This window comes from Monodon monoceros, unplaced genomic scaffold (assembly GCF_005190385.1).
Source record: "Monodon monoceros isolate NGI ecotype Baffin Bay Population unplaced genomic scaffold, NGI_Narwhal_1 Super_Scaffold_21, whole genome shotgun sequence".
Classification (NCBI taxonomy): Eukaryota; Metazoa; Chordata; class Mammalia; order Artiodactyla; family Monodontidae; genus Monodon; species Monodon monoceros.
The window spans coordinates 9,919,255-9,939,774 of record NW_021703778.1 but is presented as its reverse complement, the minus strand read 5'-3'; the positions used below and the strand labels follow the sequence as shown (position 1 = coordinate 9,939,774).

General features: G+C 44.7%; 1 protein-coding gene across 1 annotated transcript in view; it reads right to left on the bottom strand.

Annotated features, from left to right (window-relative positions):
• The window catches only part of LOC114903528 (frizzled-8-like), a 29,753-nt gene that overhangs the window by 2,928 nt on the left and 6,305 nt on the right, over positions 1 to 20,520 (bottom strand). Inside the window, exon 2 of the mRNA XM_029236392.1 lies at positions 957 to 1,016. Within this exon, the coding sequence (XP_029092225.1) occupies positions 957 to 1,016 (60 nt within the window). The remainder of the gene's footprint in view (positions 1 to 956; positions 1,017 to 20,520) is intronic.

Below are 20,520 nucleotides of genomic sequence, written 5' to 3'. Positions count from 1 at the left end.
TGTGGTGACTCAGGGGTCCTTCCATCCTAGGCTCTACCATCTTCCGTCTGCTGTGGAAGAGACCAGACTGGTTCCAAGGCCAGGTCTGGAGAGGGCACAGGGCTCACTTGGCTAGAACTCGGTCCTGACTGCTTGGAAGGCTCTGAAGGGTGGCCTAGTTATACAGCTGGCCCTCTGCATCTGTGGATGGATTGAATTCAACCAACCATGCATCTAAAATTAAAAAAAAATCGAGAAAGTTCCAAAAAGCAACACTTGAATTTGCTGCATGCAGGCAACTATTTACATAGCATTTACATTGTATTTACAATTATTTACATAGCATTTATATGGTATTAGGAGTTATAAGTCATCTAGAGATGATATAAAGCGTAAGGGAGGATGTGCTTAGGCTATATGCGAGTACTAGGCCATTTCATATACGAGACTGGAGCACCTTCGGATTTTGGAACCAATTCCCAGTGGATAGTGAGGGATGACTGTCCGGGAAGAAGGAGGAAAAGTTGGGACCAACAGCTGTCCAGTATTTGCCTCAGGCAGCACCCATGCCCTGGGTACCTGCCCTGTGGGAGGGATTTAATGCATTCTCAGGGGCCAACGAACCAGTCTCGGGAGGGAAGCTAAGTGAGGACGTTGGCTCGGGTCCCTGCACAGGCTTCACTGGGCCCGCAGAGAGGAGAAAAGAGGTGACGAGGTTGAAGAGAACTCACGGAAAAGGGCCTGGAACCCAAATCTCTTGTACTGGGAACTGCCGTCTTAGATATGTGCGTTTCAGACGAGAAAGGATCTTAGTGGGTGTAAGTGCACAGCGATGGTCTTTGCTCAGTATGAATGGCTCGTTAGATGCTGTCTAAGTCTAGCTTTCTAGATTAGCTTTCCAGAAATCTTCCCAGTTGGTGTCCTGGCCGCGATGAGCACCAGCTGGTGGAGCCCAGGTCTGAACCACCACGCCTGACCCTGGCTGCCCTGAGACAGATGCGCAAGAGAGAGCGTCAGTGAGATGATGCGCGCTCGGCCTAGAGAGGGATTATTTACGGAAAGAGTAAACGCGACTCTTTTTTTTGTAGGATGCTAAAATCCACTGCGAGAACCACTGCGAATTTTCTGAGTGTGAATCTGGTTTTCGGCAGGAAGTGAGGAGGAGGCCGGTGTTTTGCAGTGAAGGCTTGTCCGGGGTCGCCCCCTGCTGTGGAGACGCCGCCACCACTAATTCGGCATCCCAACTGCAGGACGCGGCTGGCAGCCGAGCCCCTGAGCCCTGCCGGCTGTGTTTTGGTTGTTCTGTGGGAGAAATGTTTCCTAGAAAGCAAACAGATGTCTCTCCCCCCACACACACATTGGAAATAGATGAATGTATATTTTTCCTCCCTCTTGTCCATCATAGGGTGATGGACGACTTTCCTCAGGCAGCTTTCTCCTCTGTGCTGTGACCCAAGAGAGAGATGTGAGTGGCAGAAAATTGAGCCGAAAGAAGTGACTAAGTTTTCTCAGAAGCTAACTCGGATGAAATGCGTTTCATGGAGAATTCAGGAAATTCAAAATCAAATGCAAAATCTAGATTTTAGTAAGAGTCTCCTCCTTCCCCAGACAGGTGGAGCACAGAAGTACGTGACCTGTGTAAAGGATGCAGTGATAGTGTAGCATGTGCCCCTGGCCTACTGGCGTCCACATCCCAGGCTCCCCGCCAATCGCCCTGCCGAGAGGTTGCTGGGGAGGGTTCTTCTCCCTGCAGCCCTCCCTCCCTCCTCTGGCGGGTGCTTCCTGCTTTCCACACCGCCCCTGTGTGTGCTTTATCAATAGGCTGAGAAATGAGATTTCAAATCAATGGAGCTACGTTGATTAACCAGTATTTATTGAGCATCAGCTCTGCACCTAGCATTTAATCTCTTGGTTTTGTTTCTTTCTATGAGGCTAAGAGAAAAAAGAAAGTCAGCTTATCACCTGAGAGGCCAGCAAACGGATAGGAAGAGCTCTAGCTAAAGGCCATTGTTCCGGTTCAAATAACTCCTCCAATTCCCGTCAACTTTGATTTTCTCCGCCCTGAAAGGAGCATGTAAGGACTGCCTTTGTGGGCTTGTTGGGAAGTTTAGATGAGATCATGGAAGTGGATGCCCCCCAGCAAGAGAACAGAGCCGTGTGTAAGGTGTCTCTGGGGCGGTGGGTTCACCCATGCTTGACAGATGACTCTAAACAGGTCTGTCCAGGAATTTGTGCTGATACGACATTTGCATGAGGAGGAAGGTGTCCGCAGACTCAGGGATGCCCCCAACCTCCTCCCCACATCCTTTCTGACCAGCAGAGGCCTCTCTTGGACCATATTTAGGATGTAATATTTCTAAGCCCCAAAATGGTAATTTATTCTGGTGGTGGTCTCTTGACCGTTTTCACTCTGTTCTGTTCTTGCTTATCCCTGCCCAGAAAGAGCAGGGTTTAAGAAATCTCAGCCGCAGATCTGGGAATTGTATTAGGTTAACTTTGGAAAACAGGGGGTGAGAAATTAGGGCTAATGGAGAAATTGTGGGCACTCTGGCCTCCTGGGAAAGAGATAATTTAACAAGACAATGATTCTTCCTCTTGGGGTTGACAGGCAGCCCCTTATTTCTAATTTACTTTATTTTTGCCTACGGTGTCTGTCCACTTCCCTGGCTTTCACGTGATCAGGCTGCGAACTGCAAATGTTTGGCCTGAGATGTGGATTTGTAATAAAAGATGACAGCTGAGACCCTCAGAGGTGGAGTTCAGAGTGGATCCTGCAAAGCTTGCAGCGTGACTACCCAGGAAGCTGTGTAGTGGGCGTGCTAACAGATGCAAATATCTGTCTTCATTTACTATTCTTCCTTCCAGCTGCTTGCTAAACAGCCACAAAAATTCCCTTGCGGCTGTAACTTGTCAAATAAGGTATCTGCAAAGGTGCCTGAGGTTTTTTCCCCCTGGGTTTATGAAATGATGTGTTATTTTGTGTTTAAGAATTTGTTTTCCTTTTCTTGTGCTTTAGAAGGTTAAAGTGCTTTTGACCTCAGAAATAGTATTTGAGAGGCAATTAAATGTCTATAAATTGGTCTTCTTCACCTGGGATATTTGATCCGAAAAAAGCCTCACGCATTATTAAAGTTTACACTGAGCATATCTAGGGCCATTTCCTTCAGAAATAAAAATTCAGTCATTTCATAGAGGTGGTTTGCGGGATTGGCCATTAGAAGGAAATAAAGTCTTATGCTAAAGCAGGTTCGTCAGATTTTGTTCTGTGCCGGGAGTGGTTCTTCAGAGAGCAGTTGAGAACATTGTTAAGCCTGAACTCCAGGGACAAGGAAATGTTTCCATTCTCCCACCAGCTGAGGGCTCTGGGAACAGTAGCTTTTTTTGTTTGTTTGTCTTTGTTTCCTCATCTATTAAAAAAAAAGTGTCACCTTTCAGAAGTAAGATAAATGTAAATATGGAAGATGACTTGTTATGTCCACGTATTTATCGAGCATTTTTAGTGTGTCTGGTACTTGTACAAGGCAAGAGATGAGTTACAAGAGAAATATAAGGAAAGACCATTTTGATGAGACAATTGGGGAATAAATGCAGGCAACATATGCTTAAAAATTAAATTTCATGGTTCAGACTTGGATATTTCATTATAAAATTTCTGTTGTTTATAAATAAACCACCATTGAGCTGAATGGCAAAACTTCTCAAAGTAGAGGAATTGGGCCACCTCGTTACTCACGTGGTGGCTGAGCCTCGGGTGTGAAGCTACCGCACCTTCCTGGGCCCTTCGGGTGCCCCTCCCTCAGGTACTTGCCTACTCACTGCCCTGCTGGCCGTGGCTCCTCCCCTAGACTGCACCCCCAGGAGGCCTCCCAAGCCCATTCCCTCCAGCACCTCTCTCATCATCTTGGAATCTTCCATCTGCCAGGGGCCTTAGTGACTCAAACTTAACGAGCTAATTTTACACCTGGGTAAATGAAGGTCCAGGAAGGTGAAGTCACTTATCTAATATAATCTGGCCAGCTGGTGGCCAAGCCTTCCCACTCCCAGCTGGTTTTGGTCATTCCATCGCTCCAGGATGCCTTCTTGAAGCAGTCAGACAGAAGGGGTTATTGTTCACAAAGCTGAACTTTGACAATAGTGTAAGTTTTCTAGGAGGTTAACAAATGAACAGAGGGTGCACGGTCCCCATAGAGTGAGTCCTACATATATACATTCACACACACATACGTATATACATATTCTTTTTCATATTCTTTTCCACTATAGTTTATTACAAGATGTTGAATATAGTTCCCTGTGCTCTCCAGTAAGACCTTGTTGGTTTTGAGTAAGTCTTGAATAGTGGTATTTGAGGCCATACGAGAGGTCTACAGTAGAAGAATGCAATTGGTGTCTGATTACAAGTTAGAGCGGCAGACATTTCTTGAAGTTAAAACAGTTATAATGGAAATATAAGAACATAGAAGTTTTGTAATAATGCCCCTAGCCTCGCTCTATAACACAACATCATAATCTTTTTGTAGTCTTAGCTTCTTAGTTGTTAAAATTTATAACTGCACTTGTAATACTTTTATTCTGCTTTTCCCCCTTGCTCACCAGTCATACACATTGTTCATGATTCTCTGATCTTTATCAGCCGTTTGAATGGATGCGGAATAATCCACCAAGTGACCACGCTGATCATCAACCCCAGCCTCTGCTATGGAACATTCAGATTGCTGTTGACTAAAGTGCTTCTAGCTTTTTGATATTAGATAATAAAATAGCATGGGCACACAGGCCTTTTCTCTTATTAGGTTATTTCTTTACGATAAATTTCCAGAAAATTTTTATTAAAGTTTGCATACATTCTCAACTGTTAAACCACTTTTGACTCCAGGCAGACCATTTGTGATGCTTTCATAATTTCGTGGGTTGAATTTAAGATGCTAACCCTGAAGATACCATTTCCCTGTCATGCTTTGTCAAGAACTTGGGGGAGTTCCCTCCAGGTAGATGGCGTGTCTGAGTCCCCCACTAAGTCTGTCAGTGAAGTTGACCTTGGGCATGGAACTGAGTCACAGTGACACACGTTAGTTACATTTTAGTGATTAACCAGATAGTAAAATAGTCATCCTTACCTATTAGAGAATTTAAATCCAATAAGATTTACAAGTTGGGCCAGCTTTTCAAAGAACTTGATCATCTAGGTGTGTTTCAGTGCATTTCAGGCTGTAATTATTTAAATCATGATTTTCCCCCATGCTTGAGGAAATTGCCTTTCCGGAATAAATTTCAGTCCACATTAAACTCAAAAACACAATTCTATGTTTTTCAGCTTGTGGCTCCCAGCTGTCCTGATTAAGAGCTGGTCTTGCCCTGTTCCCGGGCTCTTCTGCCCCTCTACTTTATTTCAACTTGGCAGCCCCCAGACCCAGGTACGCCTGGAAGTAAGGATGCTGACGAGCTGTCGAGAGGCGGTGGAATCTGCACGGCTCTGACGGCGGGGTTGGGGAATGAGGAAGAGGGATGAGATCCTGGGTACTTGGTAACTTTCACCAGAGGAAACCCTGGTGGAAGATGGATGCTAATGGTTTCTGGTTTGGAAGTGCCGAGGTTGAGTTGTCTGTGGAGCGTTCAGGAGATGCCCAGCTGGAAGTTGGTCTTACTGGACCAGAGCTCAGAGGTGTTTGGCAGGAGACAGATCTGGGAATAATCAATGTAGAGCTGCTATCAGATCCTTGGGCATTCGTGCCCACACTCTATCCTCTGCTTCAGGCAACCCCTAAGGGACAGGAAAAGAGCCAGCGGTGTCAGCAAGACCTTCAGGATCCCTATGGCCACTTCTAAGGGAGTGAGTCCCTTGTCTCCTCAAAACAACCAGACCTCATAGCAAAGCAGCCCCGATTATTCACCCTGAGCAGGGACTGAGTCGGTGGGACAAATAGCGGATCTGCAGTATTCCAGAAGTTGTCACATATCCGTGCTTGAGTTCATATATTCCTTTAAAACTCTAAGCTCTTTCCTTCTGTGTCCTCCTTTCTGACACCACCTGGGTTTCCACCCAAAGCCTCTGATGAGATGTATCATATCTACTACACCCCAGGGGGGCCCAATGTGCGCCGTGTCCCCCATTCCTTGTATTTCCGTGTCATTGGCAGGGGGAAGGGTCTGGCATCCTGCACCTGGTTTGGCGGATAGAGCAGAATTACTTATTTACTTAGCGTTATTTCTGTGGGCACGAGTTGATATGAAACCTGTTCTTTCGCTTAAGTGGCCTTATGCTGTTGCTTCCATTGTTTGTTCTTGTTGCCAGATTGTCTTTTTCTCAGATGAAATTTACCCTTTTTTGGGGGGGGGGAATATTTAAATTTCATCATGCTGATATCTTTTACTGCCAGTTTCTTTTATTGCCAGTTTTACTTTCCAGACACACACGGACATGATGCCCCAGCAATAGTGGGTAGAGTGCCGGGGAGAGAAGAGGGCCAGGGCGGTGGCCTAAAGGGGCTGCCCAGCGGCTGGCCTTATCTGGAGAGCTTGGTCCTAGCACCCAAATTGGTGCCACTATAAGTCACAGTCTCCAGTGGGGTCCCCACCACTGTCCCCCCAACTCCATGTTTTCTTAGTTAGCTTCCCATCAACCATTTTAAACTCTTCTTCCCCACTCCCACCTTAGCTGGTGACCTTGCTTACTACCTGCCCTGCCTGGATTTCCTTTTTTTAGCTGCTCCATGTGGCTTGCAGGATCTTAGTTCCCTGACCAGGGATCGAACCCAGGCCCTGGCAGTGAAAATGACGAATCTTAACCACTGGACGGCCAGGGAATTCCCCTGTCTGGATTTTCTGATTGAATCTGTCATAACCCCCCTACAGGATAGGTACTGGGGCTCAGCGTACAAATGAAAAGTTAGAGAAGGTACAATAAACTCCAAATTCCCCACTGTAGCCCCAATATAGGGCCTAGTGTCTGGCGCCAGGTGGGTGTTCAAAAGGCAATTTTTCAAGTTAATTTTACCATAGGAGAAACTTAAAACTGTGGGGAGGTGGCAGCACAGAAGGAAGGTTTGAAGTCGTGAGATAAAGAGGAATCAGTAACAGAACAGCTATTCGACCTGATGGAGGATCAGACAAAGAATGCAGGTGAGGGGATCGGCCCTGAGTGGAGGGGAGACGTCTCCTTGGAGACCAGAGGCAAGGGGGTCAGGGCGGAGCAGACGGGATGCTCACGGGAGGGTGGGGAGTGTCTGTGGGCAAGTGTGTTTGGAGAAAGTCTGGAACAGCTGCCATAGGGAACGGAGAAGGAAGCTGACCAAGGACCCGCACAAGAGATCAGCCTGTGTCCCTCTGGCTGGAGGAGAAGGGCATTAAGTGAGTGTCTACTGCATGCCAAGAGCACAGGTCAGGTCACTTGATCCTCTCAGTAGCCCTGAGGGTACCATTTGACAGATAAGGAAACCAAGGCTCACTGGTAACTTTCTCAAGGCCACACAGTGAAGGAAACTGCAGCAGGAATTTATTAATAGATCTGACTCCAAAAACCTGTGTTCTTTCCCCATACCCCACCGCCCCTTGCAAGGTTTTGGCTCATTAAGGACAAAAGCCCTCCCTAAGCCGCAATCAACTCTTGGCCGGCTCGAGGCTTCTTAATCACTCCTTTTCTGGGCCAGGAACAGAGAGGACGCCTACGGTCATGGAGGTACTACCTTTGCCAGCTACTGATTTTTCCATGAGGAGAGGATTTCTCAGCTGCTTGATGCTCTCACTCTGTGTGCCTCTCCCACTGGGTATGTAGCAGTCTGGTTGCAGTTGACCCTTTGATCAGATGCCCGACTGCGCTGCTCGGGGCGTAACGAACCTCAACCATGTCTTCTTACACAACTTAAAGTTCAATAGTGATATAAAACTTTTAAAATTCACTTTTTATATACTGAATCCAACAAGTCTTTAAAACAGAGGTGTGCACACTACTATATATAAAATTGATAAACAACAAGGACCAACTGTATAGCACAGGGAACTATATTCAATATCTTGTAATAACCTACAAGAAAAGAAAAGAATCTGAAAAGTTATATATATATATAAGTTGTATATACATATATACACATATATATGTATATATGTGCATGTGTGTGTGTGTATATATATATATGTGTGTATATATATATATATATATAACTGAGTCACTTTGCTGTAGAGCTGAAACATTATAAATTAAGTATACTTCAATAAAATAAAAGCCCCAGAGGCGTGACATGATATTTCTATGACTCTTGGAAATTTTCTCTAGTTGGGTGGGGCCCATCCATGGCTGATGTTTGAAATTACTCATCAAGATTCGGCTCTTGAATTAAATATTCAATCTTGGATACCTTTTAAAGTCCCAAGGCTTTGGGAGAAACTGCTCCCTGTATCACCTGGTATCAGCAATTACTTTGGTGATCATGACAGATCAATAACTGTGATAAGAGGACAAGGAAGATGAAAAGTCCAGGGAAGGGGGTGGACTTCTTGGGGATGGAGGGGAGAAGACGTTGGTACCCAAGTGGGAAGAGGGAGAAAAGGAGGAGAGACTAGAGTCCCAAAGACCAACTTTGTGTGAGAGACGCCAAGGGACAGAGAACGGAGCCCAGGCAGGGAGCTGGTGCTTGAGGAGATCAGGGCAAACACCAGGATGAAGGGCCAGAGGCAGAGTTTAAGGCCCCATCATTGTGAGGCTGGGTAATAGCATGTGGGGATAGGGTGCAGAGGGAGCCTAGTGGCCTTCGACATTTGGGAAAGTGGAGGAATGGTGACTTGCCTTTGTGTGGGGGGGTCAAAGAGGTCTAAGGGCCTAGCTGATCTGTTGGTAACTCCACATCTCCAAATAGGGCCGACAGAAGCCCAAAAAGACTCCCTTTAGAGAAATGGAAATAAAAACAAAAATAAAGAAATGGGACCTAATGAAACTTAAAAGCTTTTGCACAGCAAAGGAAACCATAAACAAGACGAAAAGACAACCCTCAGGATGGGAGAAAATATTTGCAAACAGAGCAACTGACAAAGGATTAATCTCCAAAATTTACAAGCAGTTCATGCTGCTTGTTTTGAATATCACAAAAACAAACAACCCAATCCAGAAATGGGCAGAAGACCTAAATAGATATTTCTCCAGAGAAGACATACAGATTGCCAACGAACACATGAAAGGATGCTCAACATCACTAATCATTAGAGAAATGCAAATCAAAACCACAATGAGGTATCACCTCACACCAGTCAGAATGGCCATCATCAAAAATTCTACAAACAATAAATGCTGGAGAGGGTGTGGAGAAAAGGGAACCCTCTTGCACTGTTGGTGGGAATGTAAACTGATACAGCCACTATGGAGAACAGTATGGAGTTTCCTTACAAAACTAAAAATAGAACTACCATATGACCCAGCAATCCCACTCCCGGGCATATACCCTGAGAAAACCATAATTCAAAAAGAGTCATGCACCTCAATGTTTACTGCAGCACTATTTACAATAGTCAGGACATGGAAGCAACCTAAATGTCCTTCGAGAGATGAATGGATAAAAAAGATGTGGCACATATATACAATAGAATATTACTCAGCCATAAAGAGAAATGAAATTGAGTTATTTGTAGTGAGGTGGATGGACCTAGAGTTTGTCATACAGAGTGAAGTAAGTGAGAAAGAGAAAAACAAATACCCTATGCTAACACATATATATGGAATCTAAAAAAAAAATGGCTCTGATGAACCTAGGGGAGGGACGTAGAGAATGGACTTGAGGACACGGGGAGGGGAAAGGGTAAGCTGGGACGAAGTGAGAGAGTAGCATGGACATATATACACTACCAAACGTAAAATAGATAGCTAGTGGGAAGCAGCCGCGTAGCACAGGGAGATCAGCTCGGCGCTTTGTGACCACCTAGAGGGGTGGGATAGGGAGGGTGGGAGGGAGACACAAGAGGGAGGGGATATAGGGATATATGTATATATATAGCTGATTCACTTTGTTATACAGCAGAAACTAACACAACATTGTATAGCAACTATACTCAAGTAAAGATGTTAATAAAACAAAACAAGACTCCCTTGAGTCAGCCCAAGATGAGGGAGTGCATGTGGTCTCCTTGGGGGTATTGGGAGACTTTGTCCAGGTATATCTCCCCAGGGGACCTTGCCAATAACCCTGCATGTGTTTCTAACACCAGTGTTTCCTAATAAATTGTTATTCATTAGTTGGGTCAGAAAGCATGCTTTCTGTATTACATTTTATTTTTGGCTTTGTTGGGTCTTTGTTGCTGCATGCGGGCTTTCTCTAGTTGTGGCGAGCGGGGGCTACTCTTCGTTGCGGTGCGTGGGCTTCTTGTTGTGGTGGCTTCTCTTGTTGCGGAGCACAGGCTCTAGGTCGTGGGCTTCAGTAGTTGTGGCACGCAGGCTCAGTAGTTGTGGCACATGGGCTTAGCTGCTCCGCGGCATGTGGGATCTTCCCAGACCATGGCTCGGACCTCTGTCCCTGCATTGGCAGGCAGATTCTTAACCACTGCACCACCAGGGAAGTCCCATAAATTACATTTTTTTTTAATACCTCCCAGAAATTCTGGTTTGGATGGGGCATGTACTCTGTTTTGTATTCTTTTCCTTGGAGCCTTGTTGGGTTTGATTGGTGAAGAGACTATAATGAAGTTCATTGTAAATAAAAGGAAGCAGGATGGAACTTCGTACCAGAGAAAGAAATACGGATGTCATCAAAGAGGAGGACACAGAACAGGGTGGAGGGACCCCAAAGACACACTTCCTCTACTTCTCAAATGGGTGCTTGCCCCCAGCCCAGCAGGGTGCCTCTGGATGGGGGCTGGTCCAATGGGGGTGTTATGGGAGATTTGGAGGCAAAATATAGGCCCAGAGACTCACATAGAACTGGGGGTAGAATGGCATCCAGGTTGTGTCAGTAGAGTTTTGATTGTGCTGGGAAATCACACTGCTGATAATCCAAATGGAATTAACTCCTTTTTTTGTTAACTTGACACTTCTCACCCAAGCTAATGAACAGCTTACTGTAAAACCAAATTGGTAACTTTAGGGGCCTGGAAAAGAGTTCCCGGACTTTCCGCAGACCTACCCAGCCTCACTTTATTGAACTTGGAAACTTCTGTGTTAGTCTTGCATTAATCCTTCTTGAGCTGGCACAACACGATCGTGCTGGCAAGTCACGGAATTCACCACATTCGTCCTTTAATTAGAATAAACTTGGATTTAAAAGCTTCTGTGTGATTTGGAAAAATCCAATCTTTGCTCTCAGACTGCTAAATCCTCTGAGAATTTTGAAATGCAAATACACAAAGCATAATACAGTGTTAGGTTCTATTAATCTGAAGAGTATGTGAGTCATTTTAAACCTACAGTATTTCAGACTTAGTCATTTCCTTCATATGAAATCCAACTTTCCAGCATAAAAGTTATGAAGGGCAAGGTTTTCCAGCATATAGAACTACACATCTTCAGTGTGGGAACTGGGTGTGGAGGTAGGATTGCTAATGGGCTTTGCAGCATTTTGTTGCAACTCTGATTAAACTTTTTTTTTTTTTTTTGCTTCATCCAAACTTTGCTTCTCTTAAACTTTCTTCTCTATTTTTCTCTCCTCTTTACTCTTCTTGCTGTTTAGCTCTACTGGGTGTTCATTTTCTCCGGTGAGTTTCACATGAAGAAAGTGTCTGCAGCTGAACACAGTGCTTTGAATCCCCCTCATATCCTGGTGGTTCACAGAGTTGCTGAAGTGTAATTCCCAGCTCCCTGCACAGTAGGTGCTCGACAGGCATGTGCTGAATGAATGGCTTTTTAGAACAGCATAAAATTTTTAAAAATAATAGAAATTCTCCCTTCTGAGTGGGTTAAAGCACTGACATTTAACCATTATAAGGACAGTGGAAGTCACAAGTATCTCATTGAGGAGTTTATACATATATATATATATATATATATATATATATTTTTTTTTTTTTTTTTTTTTGCGGTACACGGGCCTCTCACTGTTGTGGCCTCTCCTGTTGCGGAGCACAGGCTCCGGACGCGCAGGCTCAGCGGCCATGGCTCACGGGCCCAGCCGCTCCACGGCATGTGGAATCTTCCCGGACTGGGGCTCGAACCCGTGTCCCCTGCATCGGCAGGCGGACTCTCAACCACTGTGCCACCAGGGAAGCCCTATACTTATATCTTGATTTTTCTTCTTTTTCTTGTAAATAGGGATTTAAAATATACTATTTTTCTTTCGATCATGTCATTTGTTTCTCAGAAGAATTGTGTGAGAAGGGCAGAGCGATAGTACATCAATTATACCTCAACTTAAAAAAAGAGAAAAAAAAAAGGAAGAGCCACACAATAATTATTACCCTCATTTCATGGATGAGGAAAATGGAGTCCAGAAACATTGATGATAAAAACTAAGGGAAGAACACAGAAATTCTTAGTCCAGTTCTTTTTGTATTTTTACTTCCCTCCTTTCAGGAGAAGGCAGACTTAACTGTGGTGAACAGTCTGTGGGGAGCTGTGGTGGTCATTACTGCTATTCAATAAATATTTCCAGGCACATGGTTACTTCCCTGCACCCTTTGGGGTGTAATATGGCCATATGATTTGCTTTGGTTCATGACACATGTAAATATGACACTGCCATTTCCAGGCAGAAACTTTAAGAATCAGTGGCTATATCCCTTCCAACCTATGCAGGGAAAATGGAAGCACGTGCCAAGATAAAGCTTTCAGCAACCTGGCATCTAAGGTGGAAAGAATCCCTCTACTGACACATACTGGACAATGTGTGCAAGTGATAAAGTATTATCATTACTTTATTGAAGTATAATTGACATACAATATAATATTAGTTTCAGGTGTACAACATAGTGATTTGACATTTGTATACACTGGGAAATGATCCCCACAAAAATTCTAGTTACCATCTGTCACCCTACAAAGTTCCAAGTTTTCTTTTCTTCTTGTCATGAGATCTTTTAAGATTTGCTTTCTTAGTAACTTCCAAATTTGTACTACAATATTATTGACTATAGTCCTCATGCTTGTACATGATATCCCTATGATTTATTTATTTTATAACTGAAGTTTATACCTCTTGACCCCTTCACCCATTTCACCCACCCCTCATCTCCCTCCCCTCTAGCAACCACCCATCTGTTCTCTGTATCTCTGAGTGTTGTTTTGTTTTTCAGATTCCACATACAAGTAAAATCATATGATATTTGTCTTTCTCTGATAAATTATCTTTTGTTGCATTAAGCCATTGAGATTTTGGAGTTGTCTGTTATTGTAGCAAAACTTAGCCTTATTTTGATCGGTACGGAAACGAAGGAGCAACATGGGTAAAGGATGCTTGGGTCACTGGGCGGCTGGATGATGAGATGAGTGAATAATCACTTGTGACTGCATAAGGTCCAAGGGATGAATCTCTTCTCTTTGTACCAATGTCCTAAGTGCATAGATTCAAATAAAATGTAAACCACAAGGATCGAGGAGGGTATTTTTTTTTTTTGAGGAGGGTATTTTTAATGAGGGCACACATATGTTCATTTTCACAAGCTAAGTGTCTACAGCTACATCCTGTATTTCTAATCCCAGTGATGCTATGAAATGAGACCTTTTGTTTAGTTCTAACAGATCCTTTTAATAACAACTTCCATTTTAGCAACTTCCACTTTTTTGGCCCCCCAAAGTTGTCTGTGTCCTAATTCCTGGAATTAACTTCTTTTTGGTTCCTATTAAGTATAGCCAAGCATGCTCTTTAACGGTATTACACAAAATTTGTATCCTGTCTATGGGTTTGACCTATGACCCTCTGCTCAGACTCTTTCTTACAGAAATTGGATGAGGTGTGACAGTTAAGATCTAAGATCATACTTGTTAGGTAGACTCAGGAAAACCTCAGAGTTTACTTGCGGAATGAATCTCACTTTCTGGGTCTTTGGTCAAGGACTCGTCCCTTCTTTCAGGGTACCTGGAGAAAGAGTAGATTTCTGCACTGAATACACATTATCCGAAAAATTCTATAACTTAAGCAAAGTTCCAGCATCAGGTAAGATAGTATGAGTTTACTTTTGAAGATACACATGGTGACATAGATTCAGGATCACAGCCTGCCTGCCTCTAGGACTACAGGGTGACAGATCACTTGGTCTTGGAAAGTCACACCCAGGTCAGGCCACCACAGCATGAACCTTCATTTCTAGCTGAGTTGGTTTTACTAAATAAACATTTACTGAAGAAAAAGAGTATCTTTAATTGTAATACCTTCTACTAATAATATATCGACATGATTGGGTCCTTCTAGGTTTACAGGTTGGGTTTAATTTCTAGGTTAAGAGAATCATTCCCTATGTACCCAGTTTTTGGTTGTTTCATTACAAGTGAAAGCAAAAGCATGGTTATCCAAAACAGCCCTGTGTAGCGAGAGCTTCCGTTCAAAACAGCATAGCATGAAGTTCTCCCTTTGGACCAGGTGAGGGCACCCTTGTCCTCTCCCAAATATTTACTTAAGGTAAAAAAAAATAACCACTTCCATTTAAATTAGTTAAATTGGATGACAAAAGCAGTTTGCTTAGTTAACTTCTAGTTGTATTTTGTTTCGCTTTAGATCATAACGTCACCTTCAGTTGCAGTTCGCTGGCTTTCAACTCTGCCTACACGTGAGAATCATTCACCTGGGGTAGCCTGAGAAAACTTTGAATTCCCAGATTCCATGCCCAGAAGTTCTGGTTCAGCTGGTCTGGGGTGCTTCCGGGACATGGTGTTTTTAAGAAACACCCCTCTAGCACGTAGGCAGGGGTGAGAGCTACTGCCAGGGTGTTAGTTAATTAGAAACAGGTTTGTTAGAGGATGAACGTTGGAAATAGTTTTTCTAATTTAAATTAGTGTATGGTTCACCTGAGCATTAAATAAGGTGCTATAAATAGGTACTTTTGTCCTTGGTGAATAATGGTTCTCCCCAAGGCTTGGAAAGCCATTAAAACATGGTCATTTAGTTAAAATTTATCCTGACTTTGCTCTTGCCTGGCCCGTCCTCCTTCACTCCATCCTTCTCTGGCCGCCCCATTCCGGGTACCACCAGCCTCTTGGGGCCTCTCCTGGAGCCTGTGGTTTAAATCAGCTGAGTTCATCTCCCTTCCCGTTGGTCCTCTCCCTCCAGAGATTTCCGCGGGGCTCAGCCACACTCTCTGTTTGCTGCTCCGGCCTGGCTCTTCAGCACCCAGCGGCTTCGCTTTCTTCCTGGAGGCTCTAGGCCTCTGCTGACCAGGGCATGGTGCTCCCACTTTGGGGCCCTCTCCCCGGTGTGACTCCATCAGCCGCTGACCCCTTCCTTCCTCGCAGTCACTGCCAATTATCGTGTTACTGTGAATGTGGGCAGTGCAGAGCAGGTGAGCTGGCCCGTGTCGGCCAGGGACCGGAGGGGCAAACGTTCCCGGAGCTCTCCGGGCAGCCTCTCAGGCTGTGTGTTCGAATGTTCCTCTGTAGGTCAGCACCAGACCATGGAAAACCTGGACTCTGGTAGGATTCTGGGACTGGCTGAACACAGCCAGGAGAGCTGATGTCAGGGATGGATGCGCATGGTGGTTGGTGGCCTTAGGGACTTACACAGACACCAGGGCAGCGGGAAAGGCCTAGGGAAATAGGAGTGACACGTAGGATCTGTGGCTTCTAAGCCCAGCTCTGCTCCTGGCTGTATGACCTTGGGCAAGTCGGGTCCGCTTCGGGCATCAGTTTCCTGGCCTGAAAATGAGGCACCTTCGTGTGCGTGCAGAACGGCTGTGGGTCTGGATACAGCACAACTTCCGATTCCACGTTCCATCACGTATTCTTAGGTCACGCTGCTTTTCCTTGTTCACAGAGCAGCAAGGTTCTCAATAACCCCTTGAAAACTCCAGGATCGCACAGGTGACCTCTAAGACCTTCTTTGCTCCCCTTCCCCTTGACCAGTGCCACCCCCTCCCACCTGGCCCTATCATTCTGACCTTCAGCAGCAAGAAGCCTTCAGACACGGGCTTCGTGAAGCTGTCCCTTTCTGTACGCCCTCCTCGCAGGCCTGGTCTCCCCACACTGCTGTGCTCAACTATTCCAGAACTGACGCCTCCCCCTCTCTTCCCTTTGGCTGACCTGTATCCTGGCACGGTTTCTATTCTGTGGTGTGCTTCCACGAACACCTGGCTGGACAATGGCGGACAGCCTGCGTCCCTCTCAAGCCAGCGTTCGTGCGCGGCATTGGAGAGCATCCACCGGACTCCACAGATGGACTGCTTGGTGGGAGACGGTAAGGCGTGTACTGAAATGAACGAGCCGACTGCATGGCTCCCGCCAACATGGTCTTCACGATTTATTCTTTCTCCCACTAAATTCTGGTGTGGTGAATCTTTGGTGAGCTGCTCATTCTTGAAATAAAAGTAACTCAGAAGACAATTTTTTAAAAGACCTATCATTGGATTTCAACCCAGCTTAGAGTTTTCGCATAACTGTTGTATCGAGGGTTTAATTCAACTGAGGTCTCTTGGGGCTGTAAACGGATGCAGTTTGGGGAATCTTTTCCTTGAGAGAAAGAGTTCAAAATTATGAATACAAAATAGCTGCAGGCCTTCTGTTCAGGGGTCAGGCCTGCACTGCGGGGGGCTCAGTAGTTGAAAGAATTGAAATGAGGGAGCCCGTCCATCCTCCGGTTCTGGAACTTTGCAGCATCGCCAGGTGGCAGTATTGTATCGTGTGGAAGTTGATCACCGCGGGCGCTGTGTGCTGCATCTCAAGGGACTATTTTGTAACTATGCTTTCAATTGCATCCTGTGCTCACAACTGTGTGAGGCTCCACGTGTGACTTCTCTTTTGGCAAAGCAATCCTATTTCCTTCCCTCTAACTTTGAAGACTTACAGAAACCTTTAAGGTCATCAATGCAGGTGACATCAATACAGGTGTCACTGTAATGGTGACAAAGTTTGCTCCTTAAACTTCTAATACACTTTCCCCTCTGTTTTGTGGTACTTTCAAATTGCGTTCATTATAAAACAAAAAGAAAGTGTTTCACGTAACTTCTGCCACAAGTACTTTTAATGAGCTTTGGGTTTTCTAATGCTTTTAACCATATTAGACTTTACTTACATTGATCTTCTAGCCACACAGTAACCTTATCCCCTCCTCGTCCCCCCATATTTGACAAGGTTTTCAGAAACTCATACTGGCTCCATGCCCTGGTGAGGGATCCATCTATGTTCATCTAACGCTGATGGCCAAATACTCTTCCTCCCTTTTCCCACTCCTCAAACCTATTTGGAATCTTTAATCCCATTAATAGATACCTTTTGGGTACTGGCAACTTTGCAATTCAAGGAACTAGCGCTTTGTTTTCATTTTCAGTCTCTAAAATCAGCCTCTGCGATGACAGGTGCAGCTTTCTCCTAAGAGCTGTCCTCAGAATTGTAGCCATTTTGTAAAAGTGATCAAAGGTGGCATTTTACAAGGCTATACTGAAGAATTAATAAAGGAAAAAACTTCAATGTTGAACCTTTACCACCGTCACATAGTTGAAAATATGTCAATAGTGAGACTCCTGGTAAACTTGGAAACCAATATGCTAACTAGTCTTTTAACTGTCTCTCCTTCTCACATACGTGATAAAGCCTATGGGAACTGCCTTTAAAACTTTATAACTGAAAGTGTAAGTTTATGGCTGGTTTATGTACACAGAGCACATGAGAGCCACCCCATGGGTTAGACGCAGGCCACTCACTGGTACCCAAGTTACAAAATAGTAATTCTTTAATATAAACTGCCAGGAGGTGAAGATTTTACAGTGGTTCTGACTTACAAAATATATATAATCGGCATGATAGCTAAAGTAGGTGTTCTTCCCGTATATCTAATTTTAAAAATCCAATTAACACCAAGAATGACTCTGGAAAGGATTTGCAAAATGTTTCTCCCAAGAAACCCTCCTTAAAAGCCTCTTACACGACAAAGACCAGTCAAAGAAGTAGTTTCCATCCTATTCATTAAAAGAAAAAAATTTTTGAACCACTAAATATTCCTATTAGAAGTAAAGAGAACAAACTTCTTAGCAGGATGCAGCGAACAAGTCCCCACCCAGCCCCCAATGTTTGATGCCCCCCATCATTAGCAGGGTATCTGCCCATTTCTTATCTTGATTGACAGGTTAATAAGGGACCTGGGGCTATCTTTTCAGTCTGAACACACACCCTTACCAATTACTTTTAAATTATTGCTAATCTGTCCGAAAATAACAAGCAAGAGGAATAAAAATATCTGAAAAAGAGGAATGTCTGCTGAAGAAGCTTTTACTTCCGGTGCTTTAAAAGGTTCGGTTCAGAAAACTTGCCAGAATTTAGTCAATAGAATTTAGGCACTGAAGGTTTTCTCTCTCTTTTTTTTTTTTTTACGAAAAACTTGTAGTTTATAATAGTTCATTGGTTCAATTAGGAGCGAAAAAGAAGGGAGTTTTGTAATGCAATTGTCCAGCAAAGGAAAACGCTTTAAATTGGGGGATTATGTGCACAGACCACCTGTAGGGCATTCAGAGCCCTTTTCTATAATGCTTCAACCCATGCCTAGCTGCCTGCAGGCTGGCTAACAATGCCGGGGAAAGCTGTTTAAAAGGCTGCGCGCACTTGTGCCTCTGGTCTTCACTAACTGTTACAAGTCTTCCTCTCCCTCGCGCTCTCTCCTTTTTAAAGTAAAAGTCCCACATCCCTTTAATGGAAGAACTTTAAGGCTCCGCGGTGGCCAATTGGTCTGCACCAAGAGGAGCCGGGCCGCAGGGAAAGAAACTTCAGACTATACAGCACATTTGGAGAGGAGAAAAGATCAAAGTTTTTCAAACTCAAAAGACCAAGTTCCCTACAGATTAACCCTATTCATTTGGTTCCTCTTAAAGGAATGATGTGCTGAGCCACTAGGCAGACAGGTAAAAAGTTCAACAATTGCCAAAGCATTCTTCTGCTAATTCAACAGCCTTCTGCTCAAATCAATTAGCTTAGTCTTGACAGAGGAACAATAGCTTTTTCTCTAGGAAAAGCAGCACATGTGATATACACAAGCCTGGAAGGTTATTAAGATGTTAACCCGTTAGTTTAATCCAGTAAAGAGCGCCTGCTCTACCACCAAACTGTCGAGTGACTTACACTGTAAAGTGTGATCGATGGCTTAAAACATTAACCTCTACCCTACCCTTCAGCAGTGTGTTCAGTCCTGCAAGAGCAGGTGCTTTCAGAATCACAGACGTGAGAAATGAACGTGGAGTCTGAAGCCTTTAGTGATATCATACAAGATAAATAACAAGGCGGAGTGGAATTAGTGCCTTGCAAAAGTTCCGTTTACATACACTAAGGTGAGTGTTGTTACCCATGAATCAGAAAAGAGCTACCATTCAAAAAACACCACCTTCTCGGGAAAGGTGCAAAATCTTAATCGTGATTTCAGTTCAATAGTGATATTTCAACTTTGCTAACAACTTAGGAACTAGAGTTTATCAGGTCATTTTCTCCATGCCTAAGGGCAGCGTACATAATGAGAAACTAGGAAATGTCCGTGTTTCCAACGGGCCCTCAGCAAAAAGCACTTTCAAGGTTTAACAGTTTAGGAGAGGCAGGGGGAGAGGGCAATGTTTAAATCATTTATCAAAAGTCATTTTATTGCCAAAATAGAATACTTATATTTGTTCTTACAGGGGTGGCCTCTAAACTTTTTACAGAAAATGTACAGACTGTATATCTTTGGATATGTACATATTTTACACATTTTTACAATTTAACAAATAATTATATAAATACATCCTCTAATGTAAGAAACCCGTATTTACTTGGGGTGTATAATTAAGACATTTCTTGTTTGTTTACTTAAGGCATCTGCCTGGTCATTAAGAATACCCAAACCGTGCAATCCCATTAGGTCGCGGTCATCCCTCCTCTAGGATGTGTTAGGGGTGAGGGTTTACGCAGGAGAGTCGAGGGCGGAAACTAGGTCCCTCAGGTGAAATCTGTAGGTCTGGCTTCAAGCTCAGCAAATGGCAACCAGCGAGGGTTCCAAACCTTGGGTCCTGGAAACGCGGCAGCAGAGCTCACGCTCCTCTGCCAAGACAAATTAACGCCTGGCGGGAGGAATTCCTCGCCCGTCGGTGGAGGAACGGGGGCTGGGGCTGGGAGCCTTCAATGCCAGGTACTTTGTTCTAAGCGAGTCCCAGCTAATGGATACCATTAAGAGTTCATTATCATGCTAATAGCAATCAACACGGTGAAGGGGGGGACCCTCTGCCTCCGAGTGTCCCCCCCGCCGCAACACTCGGTCTCCTCGCCCCCTCTCCAGCCCTCCCGGACGCCCCCTCCCCTCCGCTCAGACCTGGGACAATGGCATCTGCTTTGGATAAGACACGGAGCTGGCCGTGCCAGACCGCCACGTCAGGCCGGTGCTGACGTCGCTGTACAGGGAGCCCGCCCCACCGCCCGGCCCCACGCCCCCGCCGGCCCCCGGGCCCCCGCCCCCGGGGCCGCCCCCCGCCGCGCCCGCG